Source organism: Alosa alosa, chromosome 16 (genome assembly GCF_017589495.1).
Source record: "Alosa alosa isolate M-15738 ecotype Scorff River chromosome 16, AALO_Geno_1.1, whole genome shotgun sequence".
In the NCBI taxonomy this organism is placed as follows: Eukaryota; Metazoa; Chordata; class Actinopteri; order Clupeiformes; family Clupeidae; genus Alosa; species Alosa alosa.
Window position 1 is genome coordinate 24,469,584 of NC_063204.1, and position 27,652 is coordinate 24,497,235.

General features: G+C 41.3%; 1 protein-coding gene across 1 annotated transcript in view; it reads left to right on the top strand.

The window, feature by feature from the left end:
* Window positions 1-22,180, top strand: part of LOC125309159 (TGF-beta receptor type-1-like) — a 46,175-nt gene extending 23,995 nt beyond the window's left edge. The window contains exons 4-9 of the mRNA XM_048265886.1: window positions 2,243-2,473; window positions 8,755-8,922; window positions 13,600-13,756; window positions 16,794-16,918; window positions 17,632-17,762; window positions 20,876-22,180. Coding sequence (XP_048121843.1) covers window positions 2,243-2,473; window positions 8,755-8,922; window positions 13,600-13,756; window positions 16,794-16,918; window positions 17,632-17,762; window positions 20,876-21,001 — 938 coding nt within the window. The 3' untranslated portion in view covers window positions 21,002-22,180. The remainder of the gene's footprint in view (window positions 1-2,242; window positions 2,474-8,754; window positions 8,923-13,599; window positions 13,757-16,793; window positions 16,919-17,631; window positions 17,763-20,875) is intronic.
* Window positions 22,181-27,652: the final 5,472 nt, after the last annotated feature.

Genomic DNA, 27,652 nt, shown 5'->3' on the forward strand with positions numbered 1-27,652 from the left:
TGATCATGTTTGACACCTTTTCTTATTACAGTGAGAGAATCCACTTTCCTGGTGGTTTGGTTCAGAGCTTTCAACAGCAGGATATAATTTATTACGTTTACCATAGCTTTACTCTTCATAAGCTGCAACACTAAGATGGCAAAGCCTTGCTGGTGCTAAGCCTGTGGATAAAAATTATTGTAAAATATATTCTCTCTGAAACAAGGTTGACTGAGAGAGTTTTATTTCCTTTAACCAATCGGATCCTCAATAGTGATGGTATGACTATTGGATCGTCATTGTGGTTGTGAAGGTGTACTAGTCAGGCCAGTCTGTTCTTTGGTGTCACCTGTCTTGAGAGGTAGGTGTGTGTGTGTGTGTGTGACTGAAACTTTCATGAGAATATACCCAGACGACTCCCCCAAACACTTTCTGTGAAATCTCACTCTCTTTCTTTCTTTCTTTCTTTCTTTCTTTCTTTCACTCTCTCTCACTCTCTTTCTCAGGTCCTTCTCTCTCTCATTTTCTTCTGTTGGTTCTCTTTATCCACACTTTATACCCATTTAAAAAAAAACACAAGAACACAATTCTATCCCACCAGCTCACCAGCTGTTCTGCAACTTGGCAGTCCAGTACTTCTAATCACTTCACACACACTTTAGCAATGTATCTATGACCACAGTGCAAAATGTAAACATGTATGGACAAATACTATTCAATAGAAAAACGCTGGAAAAAGGTGGAACACACAGGCCTCCTACACATGCGTACAACACTCATCTCTCTTTCGAAATTTCCCCCCACTTCATCTCTCGCTTGCCCCATTTCTCTCTCCCTCTCTCTTCTCTGAGTCACACCCTTACTAACTTGCTCACACCCATTCACACACTTAAGTTATTGATTCATTTAACGATGAACTTAAACTGAGTGGCTGTCAGTAGAGTACAGTTAACATGCAGATTTGCAACTGAATTAGTCAGCCCCAGTCATGGATGCGTCATGCCTCCTCTGTGATTGGTTAACCTAACTCCTCACCTAATTCCACTACACCCCCAACCACCCCCCATCGTGAGTGGTTTAGACCAGTGTTTCTCAAAACTTTTCAGACCAAGGACCACTTAACCAATAAAAAAAAACATCACAGACCACCTAGCTAAAAAAAAAAAGAGTAAACCTACTTCAACAGCATATTACACAATAGGCCTACTCACTGAACCACCTTGCTTATTCGCTTTGCACCTTTGCTTATTGTGTCAGAGGATTCATATGATTTAAACTGGCGTAGCTTACGTAGGCAGTGTTGCAGGACTGTTTGGATTTACATACAAGTTGGTTCAATATTGCAAACAACTCATCTATGTTATATTTTACTACATCTGCTCGCGGACTACTTGGGATAGCTTGCGGACCACCAGTGGTCCCCCGGACCACACTTTGAGAAACACTGATTTAAACTACTACTTTCATGGTCTGCACTCTCCATGTAGCCAGAGTATGCCCCTTTAGATTCCTAATGGCCCCAACTGTCTATTTTTACTGTGTTACCAAGGCCGGGACTCTTGCCCCAACACTGATTAAATGACCCAGCGCTGCCCTTGGAGCTAAGTATGCAGGGTGACTGTGCCAGCCTAGGAGGTCATAGGGCACAGACCTTCTCGTAAACTCCAATAAGTGCACTGCACTTCCTGTAAACTCTAGGAAGCACACACACAATGCCTTTGGTGATCTGTCTGTCCCTGGTCAAAAAAAAAAAACATCAATAGCTTGTATTTTTGGCCCCAGATGCTGTTGTCTGCAGAGGGACAGAACACTGATGACTCAGAGAAAGGATTCTATGTGTGTCGAGGGGTGTATACAGAAGCAAACCTGAAATAGATTTAGATTTCCAGTTGGACAAATAATGGTGGTTTGTTTTTAGACTTAGTCTCATAGTTCATCAGTATTTCCTATCAAGCTGTCCATATATAGTTGTTTTAATCATGTGTGACAAACACACTCAATTCTTCTTGTCTTCTCCACTTTTCATGTTGACTCACATAGCTCTGTTGACTTTAAAAACACTAAGCTGACTTTTGTCCCAGCTTGGAGTTTCGTGCGGTGGTCACCAAGTTCTCTGATCTAGGATCTTTTTAAATTGCTTTGCAACTGTTAATATGTGTAATTTCTGTCCCTAGAAAGTGTGTCTGTGGTGATTTTGTGTTTGTGGTGATTCTGTGTCTGTGGTGATTTGACTCTCCTCTCCCTCTGGTGCGGCTTTTTGCAGGCCTTCCGCTGCTGGTGCAGAGGACGATCGCCAGGACCATCATCCTGCAGGAGAGCATCGGAAAGGGCCGTTTCGGCGAGGTGTGGCGCGGCAAGTGGCGCGGCGAGGAGGTGGCCGTGAAGATCTTCTCATCGCGCGAGGAGCGCTCCTGGTTCCGCGAGGCCGAGATCTACCAGACAGTCATGCTCCGCCACGAGAACATCCTGGGCTTCATTGCCGCCGACAACAAAGGTGAGCCGCCGACAACTAACCAGGGGAAAGAGGACCACTCGCTCTGGATGGAACTGCACCATAAAAACCATAAAAATGTCATTTGTATTACATGTTGATTTTAAAGGTGCTCTAAGCGATGCCACATGTTTTTTAGGCTAAAACATTTTGTCACTTACTGCAAACATCACCTAACCAACCGCTAGCTGTCTGTGTCCTTAATACACTGTAAAAAAACGTTGATCTCTGTGGACAGCCCAGGCTCCAAAAACAGCAACAAAAACAACCTGGGCAATCCTAGCCCATAAAAATATAACAAACTGTTCCAGCAAATCACAGACGAGATGCGCGTTTAGGAGATTTTCAATTGCACGGGAGAAAGTAGCGAGCTAGCTCTCTGTTTTGTTTGAAAGTCAACAGAAGTGACGTTACCCAGCATCGCTTAGAGCACCTTTAAAAAAAGCTATTTGAATAATATGGATAGGAAGAATCAATTAAAAGAATGTAGCTATTTGCATACGTTTTATGTTAATTTCTGTTCATTTTCATTAGAATTCTTAATTGTTTATACAATACCTTTGAGCCATGAAAGGGCCACAGGTGCGGATCTGGCATTAAACCAAAGCCTCCTCCTACTGGGGGAGCTGAGGTGCACTGAGCCAGGTCACCTCCACGGGGACCTCTGTCTCTGTGGCCACTATTAGATTAAGTCCGATCAGTAGCTGATGCAGCGGAGTACAGCTAGCCAGCCACACAAGAGTAGATATCACTACTGTGATGCTGTAGCTGAAATTCTGACATCAAAACACTGCCATAGGATTCAGTTCCTTCAGTCCCTTCAGACATACACAGGAAAAAATCATAAATATGAAATGTATTTATAGTCCGGCAGCCATGGGGTCAGACCTGGTTTTGTCGGTTAAAGTGTTGTTTTTTTTGTTGCAAGTCTTGTAGACTAGGGGTATCTAAGATTTAGGAGGGTGCCCAGTGATATCCCTTGGGCAATTTTGTATATTAACTCTTTCTTGTTCAATGTATTGAATACAAGGAGAGACACTACAGTTGAATAGGGTAAAAAAATGAACTAGCAGATATCACTATGAAACTTCCCAGTTGATTACCTACATTATAGGGGTGTAACAGTTCATGTATTCGTATTGAACCGAAACGGTACGGGCGTCACGGTTCGGTGCATGAATTTACACGGAGAATACACGTATAAAAAAAAAACATAAAACTTCGTTGGTGCGTATTAATTAATGTCATGCGCAATTACTGTTAAGTAGCGAGAGTTACAGGAGTTCTTTAGCGACACCTAACGCTAATCTGTAGCCTCGCCTTAGCTCTGAAGCTCTGATTGGCTTATGTATTTTTTTTTTGTCAGATCGTTGGTCGAAGTCAGTCAGTCAGAGATAGTAGCACTAAGGTGGCGACACACATTAGAGGATCCGCTGGTCTCTTCGCAAGTTTGAGAACTTCAGTTACAGTAGTACAAGCGAGAGAGTGGTGGATAAGAAACTGTGTGTCGGCGTTGTTCAGCAGTTGTTGGGTATGTGAGTGGAAATATATGCTACACATGTTCGAAGCAATCACCCAGATGATGTAGGCTACCAATCACCGAAATGAGAAAAAAAAAAAAAAACTTCCCCTGTGCTTCACCAGCCTTTGGATACACATACAAATAGAGCCAAAACCTATGGCTTAAATTAAATGATTTCGTAATGACAGAAAGCCATGTAAATCGCGTGGTAATTACCTTTATGTTGGGGTAACTTGTAACTTCTCACATGAGGAGCTGGTAGTGTTAAGTGCATAGACACTAAGTGTCAACGCTAACCAGGCTAATAAACAAACCATGCTACGGTGAGTTAACGTCGAAGGGCAAAGTCATGTGACTTCTAGTTGTAGTCTGTTTATGAAATGAAAGGAGCAATTTCGTTTTTTAAAAGAAGGCAAAATAGTGTGATATTTTCACAGTTAGTAGGCTAGATTATTACTCTACACACACTGAAAAATATTGAGGCAAATTGTAGACCCTTCCATATACAACTAAACACAGATGTTGAAGGTCTTGCTTAAGTGGATTTTTAAAAATCATTATTCTATGTAATTTGCACTTTCAGAAATAAGAGATGCTGTAGGCCTATTTTAAGTTTTATAGCTGATTGTCTTATTTTGTTTACAACTTACAGATGGAGTCTGGGTACTTATTGTACTGTTTAGCCTGCATCTTACACACTTCAGGCTGTTGCAGATAGCTCAGGGAAGAGACTGTATGACACTAGGTGGTACAGCATGATGCGTGCACAATAAAAAAAAAATTGCTTTCTGCATTTTTGGTTTTGCTTTTCCCTCCATTGTACCGAACTCGTACCGAACCGTGATGTCCGAACCGAGGTATGAACCGAATCGTGACTTCTGTGTACCGTTACACCCCTACTACATTAATATGGAAAAAATGTATTAAAAGTTATCTGAAATGTAATTAGGCATAATCTAATTAAATATGTGCTGATTTGCATAAACTTAAAAAATAAAAATCTGAACATTGGATGATGTCGGGTACAAAATTACTTTACTTTTTCATTGTGTTTACATATTAGATGAAAAGTCTTTTACACAGGAAATTTGTATTAGAAGTTTCTGTAAATGTTGAATATGAAAAAGCCCAATGTGCCAAAATCATGAAAAAATAGGATATACCTCTAATTTCAAGATGAGTACTCATATTAAATGCAAATCAACTCAAATAAAATGTAATAAAATACAGTGGTCTGTGTAATCACTGTACTTCATGCATTCAAATTTGGTCAATATAACCCTTTACTAAGTGAATTAATACATTTCCATATTTCAGATAATGCCAGTCAGGGAGCCATGGGGTCAGACCTGTTTTGTGGGTTATTTATTTATTAATTTTTGCTTAGACTTGTTGTCTTGGGGTGGCTCTTTAATATTTAGGAGGGTGCCAAGTGATATCCATTGGGCAATGTCCTACATTAACCATTAAAGCCCTATGTGCCAAAATCATGAAAAAAAAATAAGAAAAGCAAATCAACTCAAATAGAATGTACTAAAATACAGTTTGCAGTGTGATAGTTATTCAGACAATACTTCATGCATTCAAATTGGGAAAATGTAACCCTTTTCTATGTCAAATAATGAATTAATAATTTCAGATATCGCCTGTAATAATTCTGAATATGTACACTTTTCCTCTAGTATTAGTTCTGATAATTTTCCAGTTCTGGCTCATCCTACCCTAAAACATGCAGAGAGCATTGTGCAAGGCACTATTAACCTGGCAACTGCATCTGTTAGAGCTACAAGCATTTTCTGGTAGACTGGTTTGGCTCAGTAACGAATCAATTAATCTTTTTTTTCAATTGGCAGTTGAATTTCCAACTGAAGTTATTAAAAATTAATATTCTCTTTTTGAATAATTAGTTTAGGCTCTGAGCATAGACTACTACTGCAATAAAGAATAAAAAAATAAATTTATATTTTATACAAATTAGAACAGTAGAACAGACACCCTGTAGAAATCAGCTAATAGAGGGCATTGTAGGCTAACGGTAGTCATTTACATAGCTGTGCAGTAAGTTCTTTTAGTCCCTCCACTCAGCGGCCATATTGTAACACTTTTTGGGGACTTATCGGGCATCTATTTCAGTGTGTGCAAGACTTCACAACACCAACCTTGCTCCAGCAGCGAGATCACACCACATGATTGGCACGATGTATTCACAACACACCACATGATTGGCACAATGTATTCACATGTTGACTTTTTTGCAGCGGAAGGGACAGGATATGTGTAGACAACTGCCATATTGGCGTTACAAACTAACCCCATGCATTTCTATGGAGCATGTTTTGAGTGCTGTGACTCCTTATTAGAAAGTCTCTGGTAAACCTCCAACCACACCTAAGAGACGTGCTAGTGAGAGATGCTAGCACATAGCACCCATGGATTACTTTCCTCTCCCACTCTGAGAATGAAATCTGCACTTCAGAAGCACCTACATACACCAAACTTTCCAGTCTTATACTTAACTATTTAGAAGGCTTCTACAGAGGGGTTTATTGATTTTCTGATTTACGGAATAACTAAAAGAGATATCGAAAATTCCCCGTGTAAAAGATGTTTTTATCTAATATGTCAACACAATAAAAAAAGAAATTTTGAACCTAGCTTCATTCAATGTTTGTTTTTAGTTTATGCAAATCAGCACATATTTAATTAGATGATGCCTAATTTCCATATTTAATCTTTATATTACAGATGTAATATAATCAACTGTTGAAGTTTCATAGTGATATCTGCTAGTTAAAGGAGAATTCCGGTGTGATATTGACCTAAAGTGTATTGAAACATGATACCGAGTGTGAACGTATGTCTCATAGCCCATCTCGGCTTGTCCCCTGCACTCCAAAATCTGGGCTAGTTAGCCGATGCTACCAACAGCTTTTCAATAGTGGTGCTTCGCATCGGGCTAGCCATGCAAATAAATCACTTTTTTTACACCCATTTATTTAGGCTCAATGTATCTCCACACTTCATTGGTAGACTTCGAGGGCCCTGACATTTTAAAGGAGACATTGAGAACTTTGAAAAAGCACTGGTAGTTTACTTACAAGACGATTTATACAGACAGTATTTTCACGAAGTTTAGCGTTTGCAGCCATCTTGAATTTATTCCAAAAATAATTCAGTGGAAATGCATGGATTCCAGTTTCTTCCAGTAGCAGCAACTGGAATCCATGCATTTCCACTGAATTAATTTTGGAATCTGATCCCTTTATCATACCTGTTCATTCTTACTGCCAAATTAAATTTATCGTGACTAAATTCAAGATGGCTGCAAACGCTTAAACTTTGTGAAGATACTGTCTGTATAAATCGTCTTGTAAGTAAACTACCAGTGCTTTTTGAAAGTTCTCAATGTCTCGTTTTAAATGTCAGGGCCCTCGGAAGTCTACCAATGAAGTGTGGAGATACATTGAGCCTCGTAAATGGGTGTAAAACAGTGATTTATTTGCATGGTATTAGCCCGATCAAGCACCACTATTGAAAAAGCTGTTGGTAGCATCGGCTAACTAGCGCCAGATTTTGGAGTGCAGGGGACAAGCCGAGATGGGCTATGAGACATACGTTCACACTCGGTATCATGTTTCAATACACTTTAGGTCAATATCACACCGGAATTCTCCTTTAATTCTTTTACCCTATTCACCTGTTGTGCCTCGCCTTATATTCAACACATTGGACAAGAAAGGCTTAATATCGAGAATTGCCCAAGGGATATCACTGGGCACCCTCAAATCTTATTGAGTTACCCCTTTGCAACAAGAAACGGCAAAAAAAAACTTTAACCGACAAAACCAGGTTCACTTAAATTATGGCATTTGGCTGCCGGACTATTAGGAGTTTTTTTTGGTTGTTTGTTTTGTTTTGTTTTTTTGTCTTTGGTATCTCTCTGTTGACCGTGTGTGTGTGTGTGTGTGTGTGTGTGTGTGTGTGTGTGTGTATAAATAAGTGAATTGCTTGTGCTTGTCCTTGGCGTGAGGAGGAAGGTAAAGGTGGAGAATTAGATTGAGGCTGGCACAGGCTCTCCTAACTCTGCTCTCTCGCCACCCTCCCCCCACACAGCACGTTTGTCCAACAGCAGGAGCAAATCAACACTTGGCAACATGCACTCACTCGTGTGTGTGTGTGTGTGTGTGTTGGGGAGAGTATGTGTGTGTTTTAACTTGTTTATGAATGCTTATGTGTAATAGTAATTGTGTGTGTCTGTGTTGGTAAGGGACAGAGGGGGGGGGTGTTAGTGTGTTTTAACGTGTGTGTGTGTGTGGCGCATGCACGTGTGTTTATAGTAATAACCAGTGAGAGCCAAGTCGAGCTGCTCGGGGATCTCACAGGCCATCTGGAGGTCCGTCCACCACTCTGGTGGGAGTGTAATTCTCTTCGTTCATTAAAACTCCTCTTCTCCTCTTCTCTACTCCCTCTCTCTCTTTACCTCTCCTTCACCTCCTCCTCTGTCCTCCCCCTCTTTGCTCTTGCCCCCCCCCACACCATCTCCTCTCTTCTTCCCACTGCTCCTCTGCTTTCTTCCTCCACCTCTTCCCTCTTTCACTCCTCTCCTCTCACTCTGTGTCCTTTACTCTTTTCTCATTATCATCCTCTTCCTCTCTCCTCTGAACTTCTCCACTCTTCTACTCTTTATCATGCCCTTCTCTCCCTTTCCTTACTTCCCTCTCTTTATCTCTCCTCCTCTCCTCTCCTCTCTGTCTCTGTCCAGATAACGGGACATGGACTCAGCTGTGGTTGGTGTCGGACTACCATGAGCATGGCTCTCTGTTCGATTACCTGAACAGGTACACTGTGACGGTGGAGGGCATGATCAAGCTGTCGCTGTCCACTGCCAGCGGTCTCGCACACCTGCACATGGAGATCGTCGGCACTCAAGGTAAGGACACAGCACTGTGTATCTGTGCGTGCGTGCAGAGTTCAGCTGACAGTTGAACACCTCTTCTGTTCTCTGATGATGAAAAGGAAAGGCAGGGCATCCTGTCACTATATGAATACCCCCCCTACACACACACACACAGTTTTTTGTTCTTTGAAAACCACTATAGACTGAATCACCACTGTGACAAAACATGCTCTGATTTAATCACCTGAAACTATTCTTATATAGATGCATATTTATTTAAAACCCAGCTTTCTCTCTAATCAAAAGCACTTTTTAGATTGTTCTTGTGTGTAAAGATGTTTATACACACACACACACACACACACACACACACACACACACACACACACTGTGAGACTTTACAGTAAATTGTTGTTTTTCATCTGAAATTCAGGGGAAGTTGAGAAATATCATGAATCACATGACTGACATGCTGGCAATGCAATACTGCGCGCGGCCAAAACATTCTTCTGCTGTAATGTGGTTTCCCAGCAGATGTAGCTTTGTAAACATCAGGAAGTTGTAATACTACTGGTTACACATATGTGTGTCGATAGATAATACGTATATGAATTGTTCTTTAAGATGTACATTTGCATTAATATGTATATTGATGGTTATATTACTGGTGAAGAGAGACCTGGCGTTAATGCAAGTGGGAATATTTCCCACTTTTGTGCATATGGGTAGAAAACATATTTTTATTTTGCATTATTTTGATTTTGACTTTTATTTCCATTGTTTTGTTATGTCATTAGGGTAAATCAGCCTTTGTGTTCCTCTGATTGTGCATGAAATGTTGATATGATGAATAGATGAATAGTAGGCAGACGCCATGGAGACTATTCGGTTGAACTCTAAAACTAAGGAAACTATTCTATTGAAAAGAACTTATTTTTATGATGATAAGGGTTGATTTGTTATAAAGTGACGCATATGGCTACTTTCAGGAACACCATATCCACCCTATTTTCATGGTTTTGATCGGTTGTGTTGGTCATTAATTTGGGTGATGGAATGTTCATACATCGAGAAACATCTCCATTACAAGTTTGTTTACCATCAAAACGACTACATTTTTTACCTTAATATAACCGCGCCATAGTGCTGCTTTAAAACATTTGGAGCAGGTGGTTGGTTCTCTTGCATTTGAGTTTTCAACTGATCTAACCTTACATAGACGAGACACCATATTCTCCCACAAGCATCCATCGAACACTCAGGCCAAACTTAGCGTTGCGGAAATATCACATACTGTACTTCCAGCTGTGCTGTTGGTGGAGACGAGTCCGTTGGCTCTTTATCTAGATATCTTTTTTTATAGATTTTTAGACAAAAACTCCATAATACCACTTTAAGCCCCAACAAAGCCCCAGCACCTTCATTCACCATCTCTCTCTCTCTCTCTCTCTCTCTCTCACTCACACACACACACACACACACACACACGCACGCAAACACGCACACATCCCTGCAGAACGATTCCTCTGCCAGGCATCAGATAGATCTTAATCTTAACCCCCACTCAGCCCGGAGCGCACACTGTGTCTCCCTGCAGGCCGCTCCAGCCAGATACCTGTTATCTCCCATAATGAGAATCTAGATCAACCATCACCAGGCCTAACGTGGTGCCGTCCGTGTGTGTGTTTGTGTTTGAAACTTTAAGCGCTTTCAGATATTACCTCCGGAGTATATGCGGAGGTTTGTCAAACGGAGGTCCTACCCTTCGGATGATTCAGATATGATGCTAACCTGCGGACCTTATACTGACCTTATACGGACCTATGTGTGAACGACATACACGCACATTACAGAATATCCGTGTGGTTGTCAAGTGAGGGGTGGGGGCTTGTAGAGTTCACAAGAGGCGAGATATGACAGAATACGGCGCGGCGCTGTCACAGCTGCTGTTTGTTTACAAAGTGTATGCATTATGTAGGCTAAAGAAGAAAAATCTATTGTGCGTAGGCTAATACTTGAAGTAGTCACGTAAGTGCGCACTTGAAATTGACCTACATGTGTGCTTCGAATAAACACATTTATTTGTTTTCATCGTTATGTAGCAGAATTACTTGGCTATGGAACCCCAAATCTGGTTTGCGTTGGAGAGCATGCACAAACTTTATGGTAGCCTACCAGCCAATTCAGTAGGCTAACTCAAGACTTCAAGGCCATCATATACAACGTTTTTAAGCAACAAACAAAATACTAACATAACAGTGAAGTGGTTTGTTTTTTCATGGTTTTTTTTTCCAAAAGCATCCTCTCCCCATGTGTCTATTGCATTTACGTAAGGCGCTTGGAACAAAGTTGGGTTTTCTTTGTTTTAATTTTCTCTAGGCATATTTATGCTCAACAAATATCATCGAGCTCAGCAGTGGTCATGAGAAGGCTATCAATGAACCGCAAACCGACCGTGTTGGCTAAAAATGTATTAAATACTCCTGTTATTGTCATGAACGACGTCGCTGTAGGCTACTGCCTTTTCAGCGCCTTCTGCTTATGATGATTTGGTCTTTTGAATTTCATTTGGCCTTGCGATGCAGTTGTAGGCTACATAAACATGTATCTTGCCGTTCCCTTCATGTGTTCTATCACAATGCTGTCTGCCCTCATGGACAGTAGCTCCGTGATGTCTGCATCTTTCCAGGTCGGAGATTTTCTGGACAGCACTAGCCTATGCCACTCCGTCATAACACTGGCATTTAAGTCAGATTTAACCACATGGACGCACGAAAGAAACGTCACCGACACGCCCTGTGAAGGTGTGAATTTTAACCGCATGTTCTACTCTTCGTTCAGACACAGTACATTTATATAATGTCCGGAGGAAATACTAGGGGGGAGTACTAGAACAACCGGCTAAATTCGGACTTCCATATGACCGGTTATGTCGTTCAGATATACGGCCCCACCGTTTAACATCCGCAGAACCTCCGGTCTTACACGTATGTCTGAAAGCGCTTTGTGTGTGTGTGTGTGTGTGTGTAAGAGAGAGAGTGTATGTGTATTTGTGTGCGTCAGCAGTACACTACAAAAGTGCAAGCCATGACATTTTGCCTCTGCTTGCCAAATCTGAACCCACATCGGGCTTTAAGTTCAACGGACCACTTATCTAGTTTTGCAGTGTACCTCTTGTGCCTACGTGTGTGTACGTGTTTTGTTGTATAGGCTGGCTGTGTGTGTGCATGCGTGTGTGCACTGTGGCGCGAGTGTATTTGAGTTTATTGCAGCAGAGCCGTGTGGTGCAGAGTGGCAGGGCTGCAGTGGTACCCAGTTCTTTGATTTAATAGTGTGTTCCTTCTGTCAAACTGTCTGCGAGTCTCCACCCATGCCCTGTGCTAGCCTGATGCATCTGTGCATGCATATACACACTCACATACATACATAACAGACACATGAACATGAAGTAACAACACACATTTGTGCACTTGCATTGACACACACACTCCCTCAAATGTGCTTTGTACCCAAACGCACACAAACAGGTACATGTGTGTTGCCGTCAAGTTTGTGTTGTGCTGTGTGTGTGTGTGTGTGTGTGTGTGTGTGTGTGTGTGTGCGCCTATATGTTTGGGTTTTGAGGGTTTGTTTCTGTGTGTTGATGCAAGTTGTATGTATGTGTGTGTGTATGTGTTTTTTTGTGTTTGCCAATATGTTTGGGTTTTGAGGGTTTGTTTCTGTGTGTTGATGCAAGTTGTGTGTGTGTGTGTGTGTGTGTGTGTGTATGTGTGTGTGCGCGCATGTGTTGAATCCCTGTGAGTGAGCGATAGTGTGTCAGAGTGAAAGGGTGTGTTCTGGAGGCAAATGGTTGTGTTTTGGCGTTCCCATCTGGAGGAGATGGTAAATTGGGCTGCAGGGCTGTTATTTGGATCCCTCATCGTTCACCTGCCCCATCTCTCCAAGCGTGAGACTGCCGTTCTTCACAACTGTCTGAGCTCTTATTAACCCCACCCCCCACACACACACACACACACACACACACACACACACACACACACACACACACACACTAAACTTCTTGTCTCAGTCGCTAATTTTGTTGAGTTATTTTTATTTATTTGTTTATTTTTTAATAGTAGTAGTCTTTTTCTGGTTTTGATGTTCCGTTTAACTCTCTCTCTTTCCTGGTCTTTATGGTATTCTATATCTAAATCAATCTCTCTTTGTTTTTCCACTATTGCTCCAACACTCCTTGTCCATGATTTACCATATTTATGTCCAAGTAGGAGTGGGAGTGTGATGGGGCCTCTAATTGCCATTCGGGAGGGCCAGACCTGAAAAGCTTTTTTTTGTACTTTCATACATTTTATTTAGTATAACAAACATCACTGTATACTTGTTATATGATGTTTGTGTTTTGTAAACTTAGTTTATTGTACATTGTAGGCCTAAACCCATTCTCCTTGGGTTCTTATAAATTCATATAAATGTACATATTTAGAAATGCAATTTTTTTATTTACACAATACTTACTTTATCTTGTGTTGTTTATGTTGCTCTATCTGTAGCATGTACAAGAATTTACAAGTTCAAAAACAAATCCTTGTCCTTCTGCTGATGGGGATAGGTGTAAATATTTTTCAAACCTCAGGGGCTTTATTGCCTTCTATTGTCTGCACCCTAATAATGTCTGTCCTCCCTTGTCTGTCTGTCTGTCTGTGTGTGCAGGTAAGCCAGCCATCGCTCACCGAGACCTCAAGTCCAAGAACATTCTGGTGAAGAAGAATGGAACCTGCTGCATCGCCGATCTGGGCCTTGCCGTGCGCCATGACTCGGCCACCGACACTATCGACATCGCGCCCAACCACCGAGTGGGCACCAAGAGGTAACGGACAGTGGGAATGAGCAAGAGGGAGTTTTAATTAAAACCGGAATATGCATTTGCAAGGAAATAGCATATAGCATAGCCTTGAGGGCAAGCTCACTATGTCAAAGTCGCTACTGACTTGGCTCAAAATATCATTAGACTTCAGTGGTCTCTGCAAACAAACCAAAGTATTTTTGAACTTTATAAGTATACAGAAAGGGTATTAAAAAGTGACTGTTTTGCAGTTACATTAACACTACCATTACAAAACATCACCATAAGTTTATTTCACACCATAAAATCTGAATGACAACATCGACACATAAATTATAATGATAATGACAAGAGGAATGATATTGTTAGGATCACATTCAGAGCGATTTTGAGAACGATGAAAAGATGACAATCAGAATACCTCAAATTTTAGACATCACATTCATCAACACGAGACTTTCCTTATCGTTGGTCAGTCAGGACGCTCATATACCGGTAGTCATAGTGATAGTTGTATTTTGTAGTTATTGTTTCTAGTTCCTTTAGAACAAAATGCTGTAGGCTACAAAACAAACAAGTTGAATAGCTAGCATTTTCCAATAAGATGAACTCACTCTTACAGGTCAGGTTTTGCTGCTCCTGCTGCTACTGTCTTTATGTGTCCTTGCTGTGTCTATCAGCTGATACATCAGTGCTTAATATAGCTAAATCTGATAGGTTAATGATATCCCTCCATCAGTATCTTAGCGTGCTATTGGTTCCACAGATATAGCAGCCTGCTGTATTTACCTGTCAATTTAACGAACTTTAGACTGATTTTGGAAAATGTACAAGATTGTGAGTGCCAACTCTGCAACAACTCTGATGAATAATAAAAATATTCTTCATAGTGTAAGAAATCCAGGTCTTCCCTCAATGGGGATCATTCATTTGTAAAACTAAATAAGATGTGTGACCTCGACCAACCTCCTATTATGATGCATTCATCAGACACTGATGCATGTCGCATTAAAATTTGATTTCAAAATTTGCATCAACTAATTGCTACCACGTCGCTAGCACAAAGATAGCAGTGTTAACTGTTTTATTGCCGAAATCAAACAATGAAAATCTGCCACTTCTGCTGCTGTGTAATGGCCACTTACTAGTAGAACTATGTAAGCACAGACTTCAGCAATTTCAGGGTGATCTTTGACAGGTGCAGGCGAACAGAATTTTGACATGACTACTCGCATTGGTACTTTGTTGCCATAACGTTTCAACTATGTTTCTTATTTGGTGCTTTAGGCTTGTTTTGGGCATGTGCTATCAAACAGCAACCCAACAAAAATATAAATCTACTAACAAGCCCTACCTATAACCTAATCCCCCCTTAACTCATGTGTTCATGCTCATGACTTAACGACTTTACCATTTGTCTCTAATGGTTTTTCTGTGTTTTACCATATGGCTGTCTAAGCCGCCATTTTGTCTGGTAACCGCTGTCAGGAGCTGAGGCAGCTGTTGTTTGTAGCGTAGGTGCCATCTTAAGGTGATACCAACAGGGCAGCCAACAGGGAGAATGAAGGCATCATGAGAATCAATGTGTGTGTGTTAGTATGCGCACATACGTGTAAGTGTGTGTGTGCGCATGTGTTTGAGAGCGAGAGAGTCTGTGTGTGAGTATGCATGCCTGTGTTGATGTGGTCATTGGCTGGTGGGTATGTGTGTGTAGGTGTGTTCGTCTGTGTGTCTGAGAGTGTCTGAAAGAGATTGTGTCTGGGTATGTGTATGTTTGGGCTAGCGAATTGGGCTTGAATTTCCCCTTGGGGATCAATAAAGTATCTATCCTTCTATCTAGCAAGTAGATGAGCACTTTTGTAATAGTGCTTGTGTGTGACTGAGAGATGGCAAGAGTATGAGTCATCACTGCTGAAATTCCCCCCTCATACAAATGCACTGTTTCCTCAGTGCAGGCGCTGAGCTCTGTTCCACATTACTGAGCCCCCCCTCCCAAGTTCACTTAGGCTCTCACACACACACAAACACACACACACAAACACACACACACTTTGTTTTTCTATGAGGAATTTTAAAGACGCTCACCCAGTCAGAATATTTCTATCTCGCAAGTCTACCACTTTAATGCAGTTTTTCCGAAATGTTGTCTGCATTGACAATATCAAGGTTGGAAATGTTGAGAGTGTGACTTTTATTCTAAGCAAAGAATAGTGTCCACCCCACCTCATCCATGACAGGGGCCTAGTATTATGAGAAATGTTATTCAATCTTGTAACGCTTCTATAAATTCTAATAACACTTGTTTTGTAAGAACACTGAATTGCTTTAAATCTTTTAGTGCGCTTTTACACTATTACACTTTTGCTACCATAATTTACAGTCATTAACAGTAGGCTCAACACTAAGATGTGTAGCCTATTGTTTCCATATGCTCAACCTTAGTTAGCTATTGTTGTCATCCAGGAGCTTTTAAAACCTTGTCTAGGTTGTTTACGGGACGAATGAATTGCTGTACCAGTGTGTGCACTCTGGTTCTGTTTTTAGGCTCCCTTTAGACCAACTTTATTTAAGACAAGGGAGCTGTTTTCGCTGTTTCCTGTAAATTGGGCAAGATGTGAAAAAAAAACAGAGAAGAGAAGAAAAACAATCTGTTAACATTGTATATACCTGCTCTCTCAGATTCAATTCCACCGAAAGGAAAACAGCCAGGTTTTTTCTTTTTTGCTGGATGAATTTGTTTTGACTTTCTTTTAATGTATTCATATGTCTAATTACTTTTGACAGAGTTTGGTGCTGAAAAACAAACTCGGGGCCGTCTTTCTGATCTATCTTTTCCACAGCGAAACTTCCTCGTAGGCAGACATATTTGCATAAAGATTCACATTATTCGCAAAATCTGAAGCGAGTCACGGGACCGCTTTGTACCAAGGGGCGCATTTCGCCTTCCTCAGAAGTTTACAGCAATTATTTGCTCTAATGTTTCAGCCAGAAAAAAAAAATCATTCAACCTCGTTTTATTGGGCTAATTATATTTGGCTGATAATATTCTTTCCCTCAACAGGTATATGGCCCCGGAGGTCCTGGATGATTCAATAAATATGAAGCATTTTGAGTCGTTCAAGAGGGCAGATATCTACGCCATGGGCCTTGTGTTCTGGGAAATCGCCAGCAGGTGTTCGATTGGTGGTACGGTCGAAGGCATTAGCTATATTTACCTCACCTTATTTTGTTTGATTGATTTTCTGTGTGGTGAATTGTTATGGTTTATTAACTGTCTGCAATTCAAAAAATGAATGAAGCCACCAGAATTGGCTTAATTCACCAAGTGCAAGCACTTGTCTCTTTTCATTAGTGCTCCTCAAGACTATACTGTATATAATATGCAGACAATGAACTAGCGTTGAACAATTAAGGGAAATTTTATCTGACTGAGATTGCTATTGCAATTTGTTTTGCGGTATCATTTTTGAGAGTCTAGCTTTAGTTCAATATTCACTATATAATATATTCCTTGACTCTGAAACAGTCATTTGCTTACACTTGTCTTTTTGGGTGAGACCAGCACTACCTCAATAGGTTACAATAGGTTTTTCATAGTGCCTTTGTTTGTTTTTTGTACATCACTTCTGATAAACCCAAAATACTGGTAAATAATCATAGTGGCAAGCTGTGAGCTAAATTGCAACTTTCTCAATTTGCTTATTGCATTTGTTGAAATTGCGATTCCAATTAAAAGTCGATTAGATGTATTGATGATTCAATTAAAAATCGATTAGATGAATTTTAGATAAAGATAATACATTTTTGATTAGATAATACATTTTAGAATGCAACAATAGCGGCACACAGGCAGTTAGACTGTGAGCAGAGAATTTAGGCTCTTCCTCACCTGTTCCCAGGTATCCATGAAGACTACCAGCTTCCCTACCATGACTTGGTGCAGTCAGACCCCTCAGTGGAGGAGATGCGTAAGGTGGTGTGTGAGCAGAAACTTCGACCCAACATTCCTAACAGGTGGCAGAGCTGTGAGGTGAGTCCTGTCTTATCTTAACTTGATGTCCTCATAGCCCCACACGCCCCCCAAACACACACACACACACACACACAGTCACATGCATACAAACATGCCTTCAAAACGTCTTGTTTCTGCTTATCGTTGTGCACCATGCCCCAACTTGCCTCATCTATGTTTGTCAAACCAGTGTTTCATTATGGAGAGCACGCAGTCCTCTGGCTCCTCCTCTGACAATGCAGTGTGTGTTTTCTAAGACGCTGCCTAACTGTCGCCAGGGGCAATAGCAAGAGTGGAGCAGTCGCCTCCCTCCTCTCCTGGTGTAATCACATTACCATGGTCGCCCCAGCTGCCACCGCTGCCGCGTCCAGAGGGAGCAGCGGGCGTGTGTTTTGAGACCGAACAGGAACACATTATTGGAATTCTCTCTTTCGTGGTCTACTCCAATGACAGAATAAAAACCACAAACAGTAATCCCACAGGACTCCATGACGTTATTACGAGCGCATGGTTTCACCCTCCTACTCTTCCTCAGGTTACCAACTCTTCTCCAGGGAATAGTCAACCCTGTGTCCGACAAGGCTCTGATGAGGCCCAGATTTGGCTCTGATGAGGCCCAGATTTGGCTGAGTTTGAGCCTAGAGTTGGGTGCTGCGTGGGCGAGCAGATAATGAGAAAATATTTAATGGGAGCTATTTGGTGCATCCATTTCCCAACCTGTGCAGGCAACTCCCATCTCTCCAAAGACAATCAGCCTTGCATTGTTATTAGGAGCATATCTTACTGCCATTCAGCTTCCTCCCAGGTGTTATGTGCCTTACTCAATGGATGCAACAAACAAGAAGGACACTTTGTCATTTAAGAGAAAAAATGGCAAGATGTATTTAAGGCAAAATGCCAGTGACATCGCAGCATCCACTTGGATGGCTACTGGATCAACAACGAAGTGGCAAATAAAATATCCAAAAAAAAAAAAACTGCAAAAGCAAACAAAATCCCAACAAAAATGCCCTTGTTTTACAACAAGAAAAGAAGAGGTCTTAAAGAGACTTTGGAAAAAGTCTGATAAAAGTCTGGACTTTTATTTTGGGAAAAGGGCAGGCCCCCCTGGACAAACCTCAGTCCTTCCTCAGCGCTCCCCATCAGTCTTGCTGGACACTGCACATCGTGCTGGAGACCAAACATTTTCACCTCCCCTCTCATGGTGTCGTCTTTATGGCCCCAGAGAGGACGCAATTAGATTAGTCCTGACCCACAGTTATACTAAAACCCCATAATCTAATCTTAGCCAGAGAAGACTAGCTCTGGAGTTCCTCAGCTTGTGTGCGTGTGTGTGCATCTACCAGCACGGGACACAAACAGCGATTGAAAAAGTATCCCAAATCGAAATGCAGGATACTTTGTCATTTGTGGAAAGAAAAGGAAACAATTATCCATTTTCCATTAACTCGGCCAACAAAATGTTTGTAAAAAAATGGCAATAAAAAAAATGTTTTTTATTCGTTTACTAAAAGAATGTACAGATTAATTGCAGACTTTCACAGAATGGCAAATTACTGTAATTTGTCATACTTAAGACAGATTTTGTGGGTGCTAGAAAAGCAGTCTAATTAATCTAGTATATCCCCACGTGTGGGGAGTTATGCATAGAGGCTAAATTAACTGGTCACGCACAGATCATAGAGGACAGCCAGTCTTTATTCAAGACCTACTTGTGGATTTAAAAAGTGTGTCTGTTTAAAAAGTCACAGAATTTTATAGACAACTTTTTATCGTGTTGTCATGTACAGGTTATGGGAAATGCCTCTGGGAAGCTGCCGTTTTTAGCTCTTTGAAGCTCATTGCAAAGGTCACAAGTGAAATGAACAAATACATTTGCTTCTTGTGTGTTTTTGTTATTTAGTCTATTTATTTTCACCTTCTACCAAAAGAGAAAGCAAGAGTAAGCTCATCAGCCTTGTGGCTTCATTAGACTGCATAATCACTTTTCAAAACGTTTCTTATTAAGTAATCACTACAATAAACAACAAAAAACTTTTTTTGTTAATGAAGGGAGAAATAATAATTCATTGTTTTCGCTCCACCTAAAGCCGTGGCAGCCACCTAGCCAACCCCCACCTCAAACACACATATGTGCATGCACACACATACTCATAAACACACACACACACACACATTCTTTCATGTCTGGTCCTCACCTCAGACTAGACAGGTCTAGTTGGGTAGAAATATTTTGCTACTTTGTCATGTGGGCTTCACCAGAGCACTGGCACTTCCTGTGGCCTCTTATCTCCCTGTAGACGCAGGCTAATGAGCATGAGTACATTCCTCTGGCGTGCAAGATGAATCTGCAAATAATCATGACTGTGCCATTCTTCTCACATAAAACTGGTGTCTGTAGGACCTCTTAGGAGAGGAGATGGAAGTCGGGGAGTTTAGGCAGCTCCTAATGATTTTAATTGTCTTTATTGGAATAGGAAAGGATGTAACCCCCCCCTTTTTTCCCCCAATGGCTGGGGAGGAGCTGTTATTTTCCTTTTCTGTTAAATCAGAAAGGAAAAAAATATTTTGTCTGTGTGTGCGCGCATGAACAGTAATGTGTGTGGCGTTTGTGCTTTAATGTGTGTTTGTGTGGTTGTTTTGGGTGTGGAGCTCTTTCTTATTTCACCTTCACCGCTTGGCTGCCAGTCTTCAACTGTCAGTGAAACTGCCTTTTTGTTTTGAGCCCGCAGTTGTGAAATATTTCATGATTGCAGCTTGATACAGCAGGCTTTCTAAATGGGTCCCACAGTAGCTGTTTGTTGGGTTTGAAGACTGTCAGAAGAAGATTTCCATACTTTCTGCAGTAAATTGCTGGTGTAGTGTAGTAAGAACATGGCCAGTGGCAATTTGCTTTGTTTTTGCATTTTCTTTTGTGTTGTGTTCTTTACACACCTCACTGTGTATTCTCACTGTGTTGACACAAGCACTCCACATTTTAACATCTTTTTTTTCTTTCCCTTTCCATCTTTCTCCTTACATTTCCCTGGACACTCCCCCTTCTTCTCCTCACTTCATTTAATATTTTCCTCTGTCCACCTCTCTTTCTATTCTCCCTCTCCTCCCTCTCTCTTTCCCTTCTTCCTCTGCAGGCTCTACGGGTGATGGCCAAGATCATGAGGGAGTGCTGGTATGCTAACGGGGCAGCCCGGCTAACGGCTCTACGCATCAAGAAGACCCTCTCTCAGCTCAGTCATCAGGAGGGTATCAAGATGTAGAATCCCCACCCCATCTGCACCCAAATTCCAACCAACCCCACCCAACCACCCCCCCCCCAACCCCGTTCAGACCCACAGACTCCGCCATAAACCCTAAATGTCATTGCAATTGTCCTTATGGTTTATTATCATCATCGTGGTGATCATGAGAAGAAACTGTGCCACTCCGGTTCTCCCTGCTAGTGAGGAGGACCACTAAACCTGGCGACTGAGTTTCTGTCTTGTTTCATAACCTGGAGTAATGAATGGTCAGTCTTCTCTATCGGGATGGAAAGGCAGTGATCATTGTTGGGACAGGGGTACCGGGAGGGGTGATTTAAAAAAATAAATATAAAAAAGAGTGGTGGACTGGACCTGAGTGCCCTTCAGCCATTATCAGCGACTCACCGGATGGTGTGTTGGCAACCCTTGTCTGCGTCCTCAGTTGTGATTGGTCAGATTTGCTGCTGTGCTGTGGTTGAATTGAGATGTGCGCTCATGATTTGGCTATTGGCTCACCTCTGGTTCAGTTCCCCAGTTAGCAACGCCCTCGGCCAAACGGGACGGACACTCCAAACCTGACCAAGGTCATAGGTTACGGTGGGAGGGGTGCAGGAGTCAGGCAAGGGTGGACCCTCTTTGGATGTTCAGGGACCAGCCTGCTTTCAATGCTGTTCTTTAAAGACTGACTGAAACAATTACATTTGTCATGTTTTCTGCTTTTTTTTAAATTTCATGACAAAAAAGAAATGATTGCTCTGTGGAACATTTTGCACCTTTTTTTTCCCCTTGTATTTCTGTTCTTGTACTCACCGCTGCGGTCTTCAGGTCAGTGTAACTTATTTGTCATAACTATTTTTTTTTTTTCCAAACACACTAGACATGACCTCATTTTCACTCTTGGCAAACATGCTGTGACATATGCAATATAGATAAATCCATATCTATTTTATATATATATTAACTGCTCTGCTACAACAACTACCAACAACAACACGTACTTCTACTACAACACAACCATGCCTTCCAAACCAGATGTTACCGGAAAGTGCCAATGCGCTAGAACCACCAATCTCTACACCCACGCTGCCAAGGAGACCCCTTACCCCCACGCAAAGATTTTCAGTCTTCACTGGTGAAAAACTAGGATGAGCAGAGATCCTTACAGGGACTGTTGGCAGTGTCCCTGCTTTGCTGTTGGGCGAGAGGGGGTGGTGGTGGGGATCATCTCCAGACAGTCAACTCCCCCAGTGCCATTTCCTGCCTGCGTCATCCTCTTCATTGGCTGTCATGAGGAAGAGCAGCGCCTATGCCTTCTGCTCCGCCTAAGTCCACCTCCTCAAAACTCTCGAGACACACCTGGTAAGTGAATGTGGGTGTGTGTGTTTATGGCGAGGGGGTGGGACGGGTGCCATGTTACAACTGCTGCCATTTTGAACCGAATGGACCAAACATAGGACTTAAAGCAACACTAAGCTCTTGTCACCCCTTCAGAATCTCACCCTGGGATAGGCTCTTTTGTTTCAGTGTTTTTTTTTTTTTTTTTTTTTTTTTTTTTCCCCAAAGTGAAGTGACGTGTCAGGTTTGTGGACACCACTCTCATCAGAAACGCGGGCTCTCTCTGCCCTCTCTATGCCTCTGTTTGAATAGAACAAGTGGCTGGAAAACCACCTCGCAAATGGGCTGCCTTCCTCAGTGACGTAACAAGCGGTCGGGAAAATAAGACCATTGGTTGGCTGACGCCTGTGAGAGTTATTGTGAAGTCACAATGGAAACAAAAAAGTTGTAATGTCGGTATCGTTGATGTTAGTTGGCGCTCTTGAGAAAGACAATTTGTCTTTTTTGTCTCATTAGTGTACAACAACAAACTTATCAAGTATTGTTAAAGAGGGTGAAGTGCATCCATTGAAATATATATATATATATATATATATATATATATAGCAAATTAATATTTACTAAGCCATAGGTTTTCCAACGTTTTGTGGCAACTTTTTTCTACTAGAATGTACATTTTATGATGAAGAAAAAGATGTAACAGACACTACATATTTCAGTTGAGCAAGCCTCAAGGGACCAATAGAGACAGGTTTGTTCTTGCTTTGTAAAAATATAAAAAGCAGATTCAAATCTGTATGAATAGGATATGTAGCACCAGTTAATCGTTTATATTTTTGAAAGACAGACCATGTTACCACACATATCCGCTAGGAGTTTGATTTGGGACATTGATTCATGTTTTTGCTAAATTTTAATTGTGGTTGAATTTGTGTTTACACACTGAAAACAAAACGGCATAATCGTCTGTTTTTCCATAGGATTTTGTACAAAGTTTGGTTGTAGGGTAGTGAAATTTAAGGTCAATTAAAAAGGTATGGTGTTTCTCCCCAACAGGAATATAAGCCCATGTTTTTGTCTTTTTTTTAAAAAAATTTTAGGATCTTCAGGCGCACTTTAGCATGAGAGTATTGTTACTCTATTCGTTATGACCAGTAAGATTTCTGAATGTCAGTAACGTGACAGCATTGTCTTTTGTCACGGAATCCATGTTGTTCGCCTTACGCGCTTCAGCCCTTAATAAACCCACCAATCCAAAAGACGTGTCTGTTCCATTCAGCAATAAGTGCCCTTCCTGCTTGCCCATATCTGTTAATGTGCTTGCACGTGAAGTTCGGATCTCCGCTTTGGAGTTCTGTCAAAAGCATTTTGTCGGCCATTGTGCTGCTACGGCATTTTTGTTTTTACTCTACTGGAGCTGCGAGGGACTGACTTTGTCTGTCCTGGACTGCAAACTGCACAATATCGGATGTACATAATCTCCAAACGCATGACTGTAGAATGGTCTTTTTTTTTTTGCTGTTCTGCCAGGGTAATGGGTGGTGTGGACTTTAGGTTTGACCGCTCCACTCTTAATTTGTCAACTTTCTCAGTACAGTCAATTGGTAAAGCATTAATTAAATGTCTTTTGAGCATTACTTTTTAGTGGTCTGTGTGCTTGGCCAGTATTACCTAACATCACATTTTTTTGTTCTTTTGTTTTGTTGTTTTTTGTACCAGGGAGACCTAACCCTGTTGATTCAGTCTGGGCCTCTATGCAATACCAGTGGCTCTTGTAACATGCTGAACCCTGAATGAATATATCTTAGAGATGTGTGGATAGGAATGAAACCATGTAAATAATATGTAAATGTTTGTTTTTATGTGTAAGTCTGGAAACATTTGGTCTTGTACAGTTGGACAGAAATCTTGAACAAGAAAACTAAAAAGTGGAAGCTATCCTAATTATTGCTTAAAAGACCATTGTACATAGCTGCTATTTGAAATGATGGAATTATCGTTTCATGTAAATGAAATGTTGTAATGAATGAAGAAGATTAGAGAGTTCAGCTCATTGAGGAGGTTTCTCTTTAGAGGAGAATGGGCGTCTTTCAGTGCAGCGTCCGTAGGTGGAAAACGCCCTGGTCTTCAGGCCAGGCCAGGCCTCATCTCTGTTCAATAGTATTTGTCTTAACAAAACCACCAGCAGCCTCTTTTAATTTCTTCTGTTTTTGTTCTGTTTTTGTTTTTGCAAAAACTTAAAATGGTGACTCAAGATGTAAGCATCACACACATCCAGGTACTTCTTCTCTTTTCTCTCGCTGTCAGCGACATGCAGGTACCTTTGCCAGCCACCAGGGCGGCGACCTCACCAGCTATGACTTAACCTACAAATACAACTCATACCTGTGCAAATCTGGTTTCATGCAAATGATGCTGGGAGAGGGGTGGGGGATTGTGTCTCCCTCACCATGGCAACACGCCCATCTCTCTGCATCGCTAGTGTTTTCGTTGTTGTCAGACTTGCAGTGCCTCCAACCTTATCTCAACTTCAGCCAAGGAGGGAGATAAATATGGAGAGCACAGTGGGCGTCTGTGTTTGTATGTATGTATGGGTGTTTTTTCTTTCTTTTGTTTGTTTTTGTTTGTCAACACTCAGTTCAGGAGTAGAGGAATGAAATGTGCCCCTTTGTTACCCAGACGGCGAAATGTCTGCAGTTTCACTATACCAGATATGCAATTTTTGACATGGAATGCATTATGTAGTCATAAATGTAAATATATATATATATATATATTTCTCCATTGCAACAGTGCACAGGACTCTCAGTGTTGGGCTGACTGATTTGTAAACTTTGTCTCTTTGTATTGTGCATGAACCAGGGACGCCAGAGCCATGCTGGACTAAATGAAACACTAGTTAGGCTATTAATGTGGATCATGCAAATGGCTTGACCTTCCTGGAATGACTGAGCCCTAGACATACAGCACAATTAGCTTAACTCAAGTAAAGGTCATGCCAGAACCAAAAGGGGGTCCTGCTCTTTATGCAAATACATACGGGCAACATGCTCTTCATCCTCGGCCCTAACATTTGCCTCATTGACAACCGCATTGTAAACGTATGCAGAATCTATGCTAATCAACTAACACTGTGATGAGAGAGGACCAGGGATGCACAGGGGCTTCAGAAATACCAAAACAAGTAAATAATCAAACAAAAAACAAAAACGTTTGTTTTTGATTTTGGATACCGTGAAAACTGCCAGCAAACTAACCAACAGCACAGGGCATTTTCCGACTGGGTCGCAAAAGGGTGTCATCATCCAGGGTGCTTTTCTGTTGCTCATTGGCTGCCGTTGTGACAACGTGTCAAAGGTAGAAGAAAGCTTTATCATGTTTGTCTTGGTACCTAAGTTTGAATATGAATATACACACACACACACACGTTTCATTTTATTATTCCACCAGACTGATGCATAGCATGTGGGCTTGATTTCTAATGTTTGCATCACTTTGCTTTTTAAGTAATTTATTAAAAGCTAAAAAAAGAAAATGTAATTAACTGGTTTTTAAAAAGGTCATAATCAAGAGAAAATATACCTCCTTTAAAGACCAATATTTTTACCTCAACATGTAGCCTATATCTGATTTGTTTACTCTGAGTTTGCAAATTTTGTTTCTATGAAATGCTAAATTGAAGAGGAGGAAAAATAGCACATTTTGTTAATAGCATTTGTATTTGTTATGTGTCTACCACCATCTGTATATTGCTTTTATTCTGTCTAAAGTGCTTTACTTATGTCAAACCCCTTTGTCCTTTAAAAAATACTCTCTAAGCTATGTAAAATGCCTTGTGTACTTTTCTTAGAAACTATATATATATATATATATATATATATATATATATACACACACACACACACACACACACACACACACACACACACACACACACACACACACACACACACACACACACACACACACAGTATATGTCATGAAACGGGATGGAATGAGAAGTGGTTCTACTTGGGAAAGGACTCTGAATCCCTGTATTCTCCGAGGCCGACGTGTCAGGTGTTGATGGCCCTGTACCACTGAACTTTAAGTGCCCTGAGCAGGAGCTGGAAATCACTCCCTCACTGTGCCCTTTGCAGTGCGTCTCGTGGCGCAAATACTCTCAGATGCCCTCGACACAAAAGGTCACTCTTTGCATTTCAGCAGAGGGAGTCAACAGGCTCCAGATGGCTGCATATTTTGGGATGGATCCATGGCACTTTTGGGCAAGATCTGTCCCATGATCCTCTGCTGTGTGGAATTCCGTAACGGAATTTGTATCCATGAGAGTGTTGCATCGCCAGCGCAGGGTCCCCCACCCCCAGTCACGCGTTACTGTTCTTTGTTTTTATTTTATTTTAAAGATGTAAGATGAATGATCAACGGAACCTAGTCGAGTGATCCTTATAATGTTACACTCAAACCTAGTGGACTAGAAAGTGGTGTGAATAAAATCCATTCAAGTTTTTCAGCAGTCCCCTGTGTCTTATTGATTTAATTTCATTCGGCTTCATTAATTCCATATTGACTGTACAGCCTAAAGAAATTGGTTGTTTCTTTGTTCACTGTGGCCCTGCTGTTCTCTATTCATGAAGAGACTGGCAATGACAAACGTATTCATTAGTAATGGAGAGGCGGCCCCAGCTGTGGCGCAACTGGCTGGGGTACCTGCACCGTACCGGCGTACCGGGTTCGATTCCCGCCCCGTGGTCCTTTCCGGATCCCACCCCTGCTCTCTCTCCCATTCACTTCCTGTCACTCTCCACTGTCCTATCATTAAAGGCATAAAAAAAAGCCCAAAAAAATATACTTAAAAAAAAAAGTAATGGAGAGGCACATAACATAAAGCCCTGACTAAAAACTAAATCTAGTTTTCTCTGTTATACTTTTGATTATAAATAAAGAGTATAAATGGATGGATGCTGGTTGTTTAGGCCTACATGTCAACAACACTAAGCTCTAACCCTCGTCATCTCATGCACATCGTGTTAACTTTTAACTGGCTCCCAATTAAATTAGACATGTAATCCTTTTTTCATTGATCATTCTCATTGATCAACTTCATTCCGATATCTCATTTACAGTGAATCAGATTGTGAAGCATTCTTGGAATTGGCCATGGGTCCAAAAGCTCATTAAACCTTCTGTGATCTAATGCACCAATCAACTAGCCTAGAAATCTAGACGCGCCCCTAGCGGCAGCAAATTACATTTGCTGCCAGGGCTAGTCTAGCAACTCTCCGTTGGCTTGTGAGCTCCAGAAATCGAAACTTAATCAGGACATTGAAATCGTGT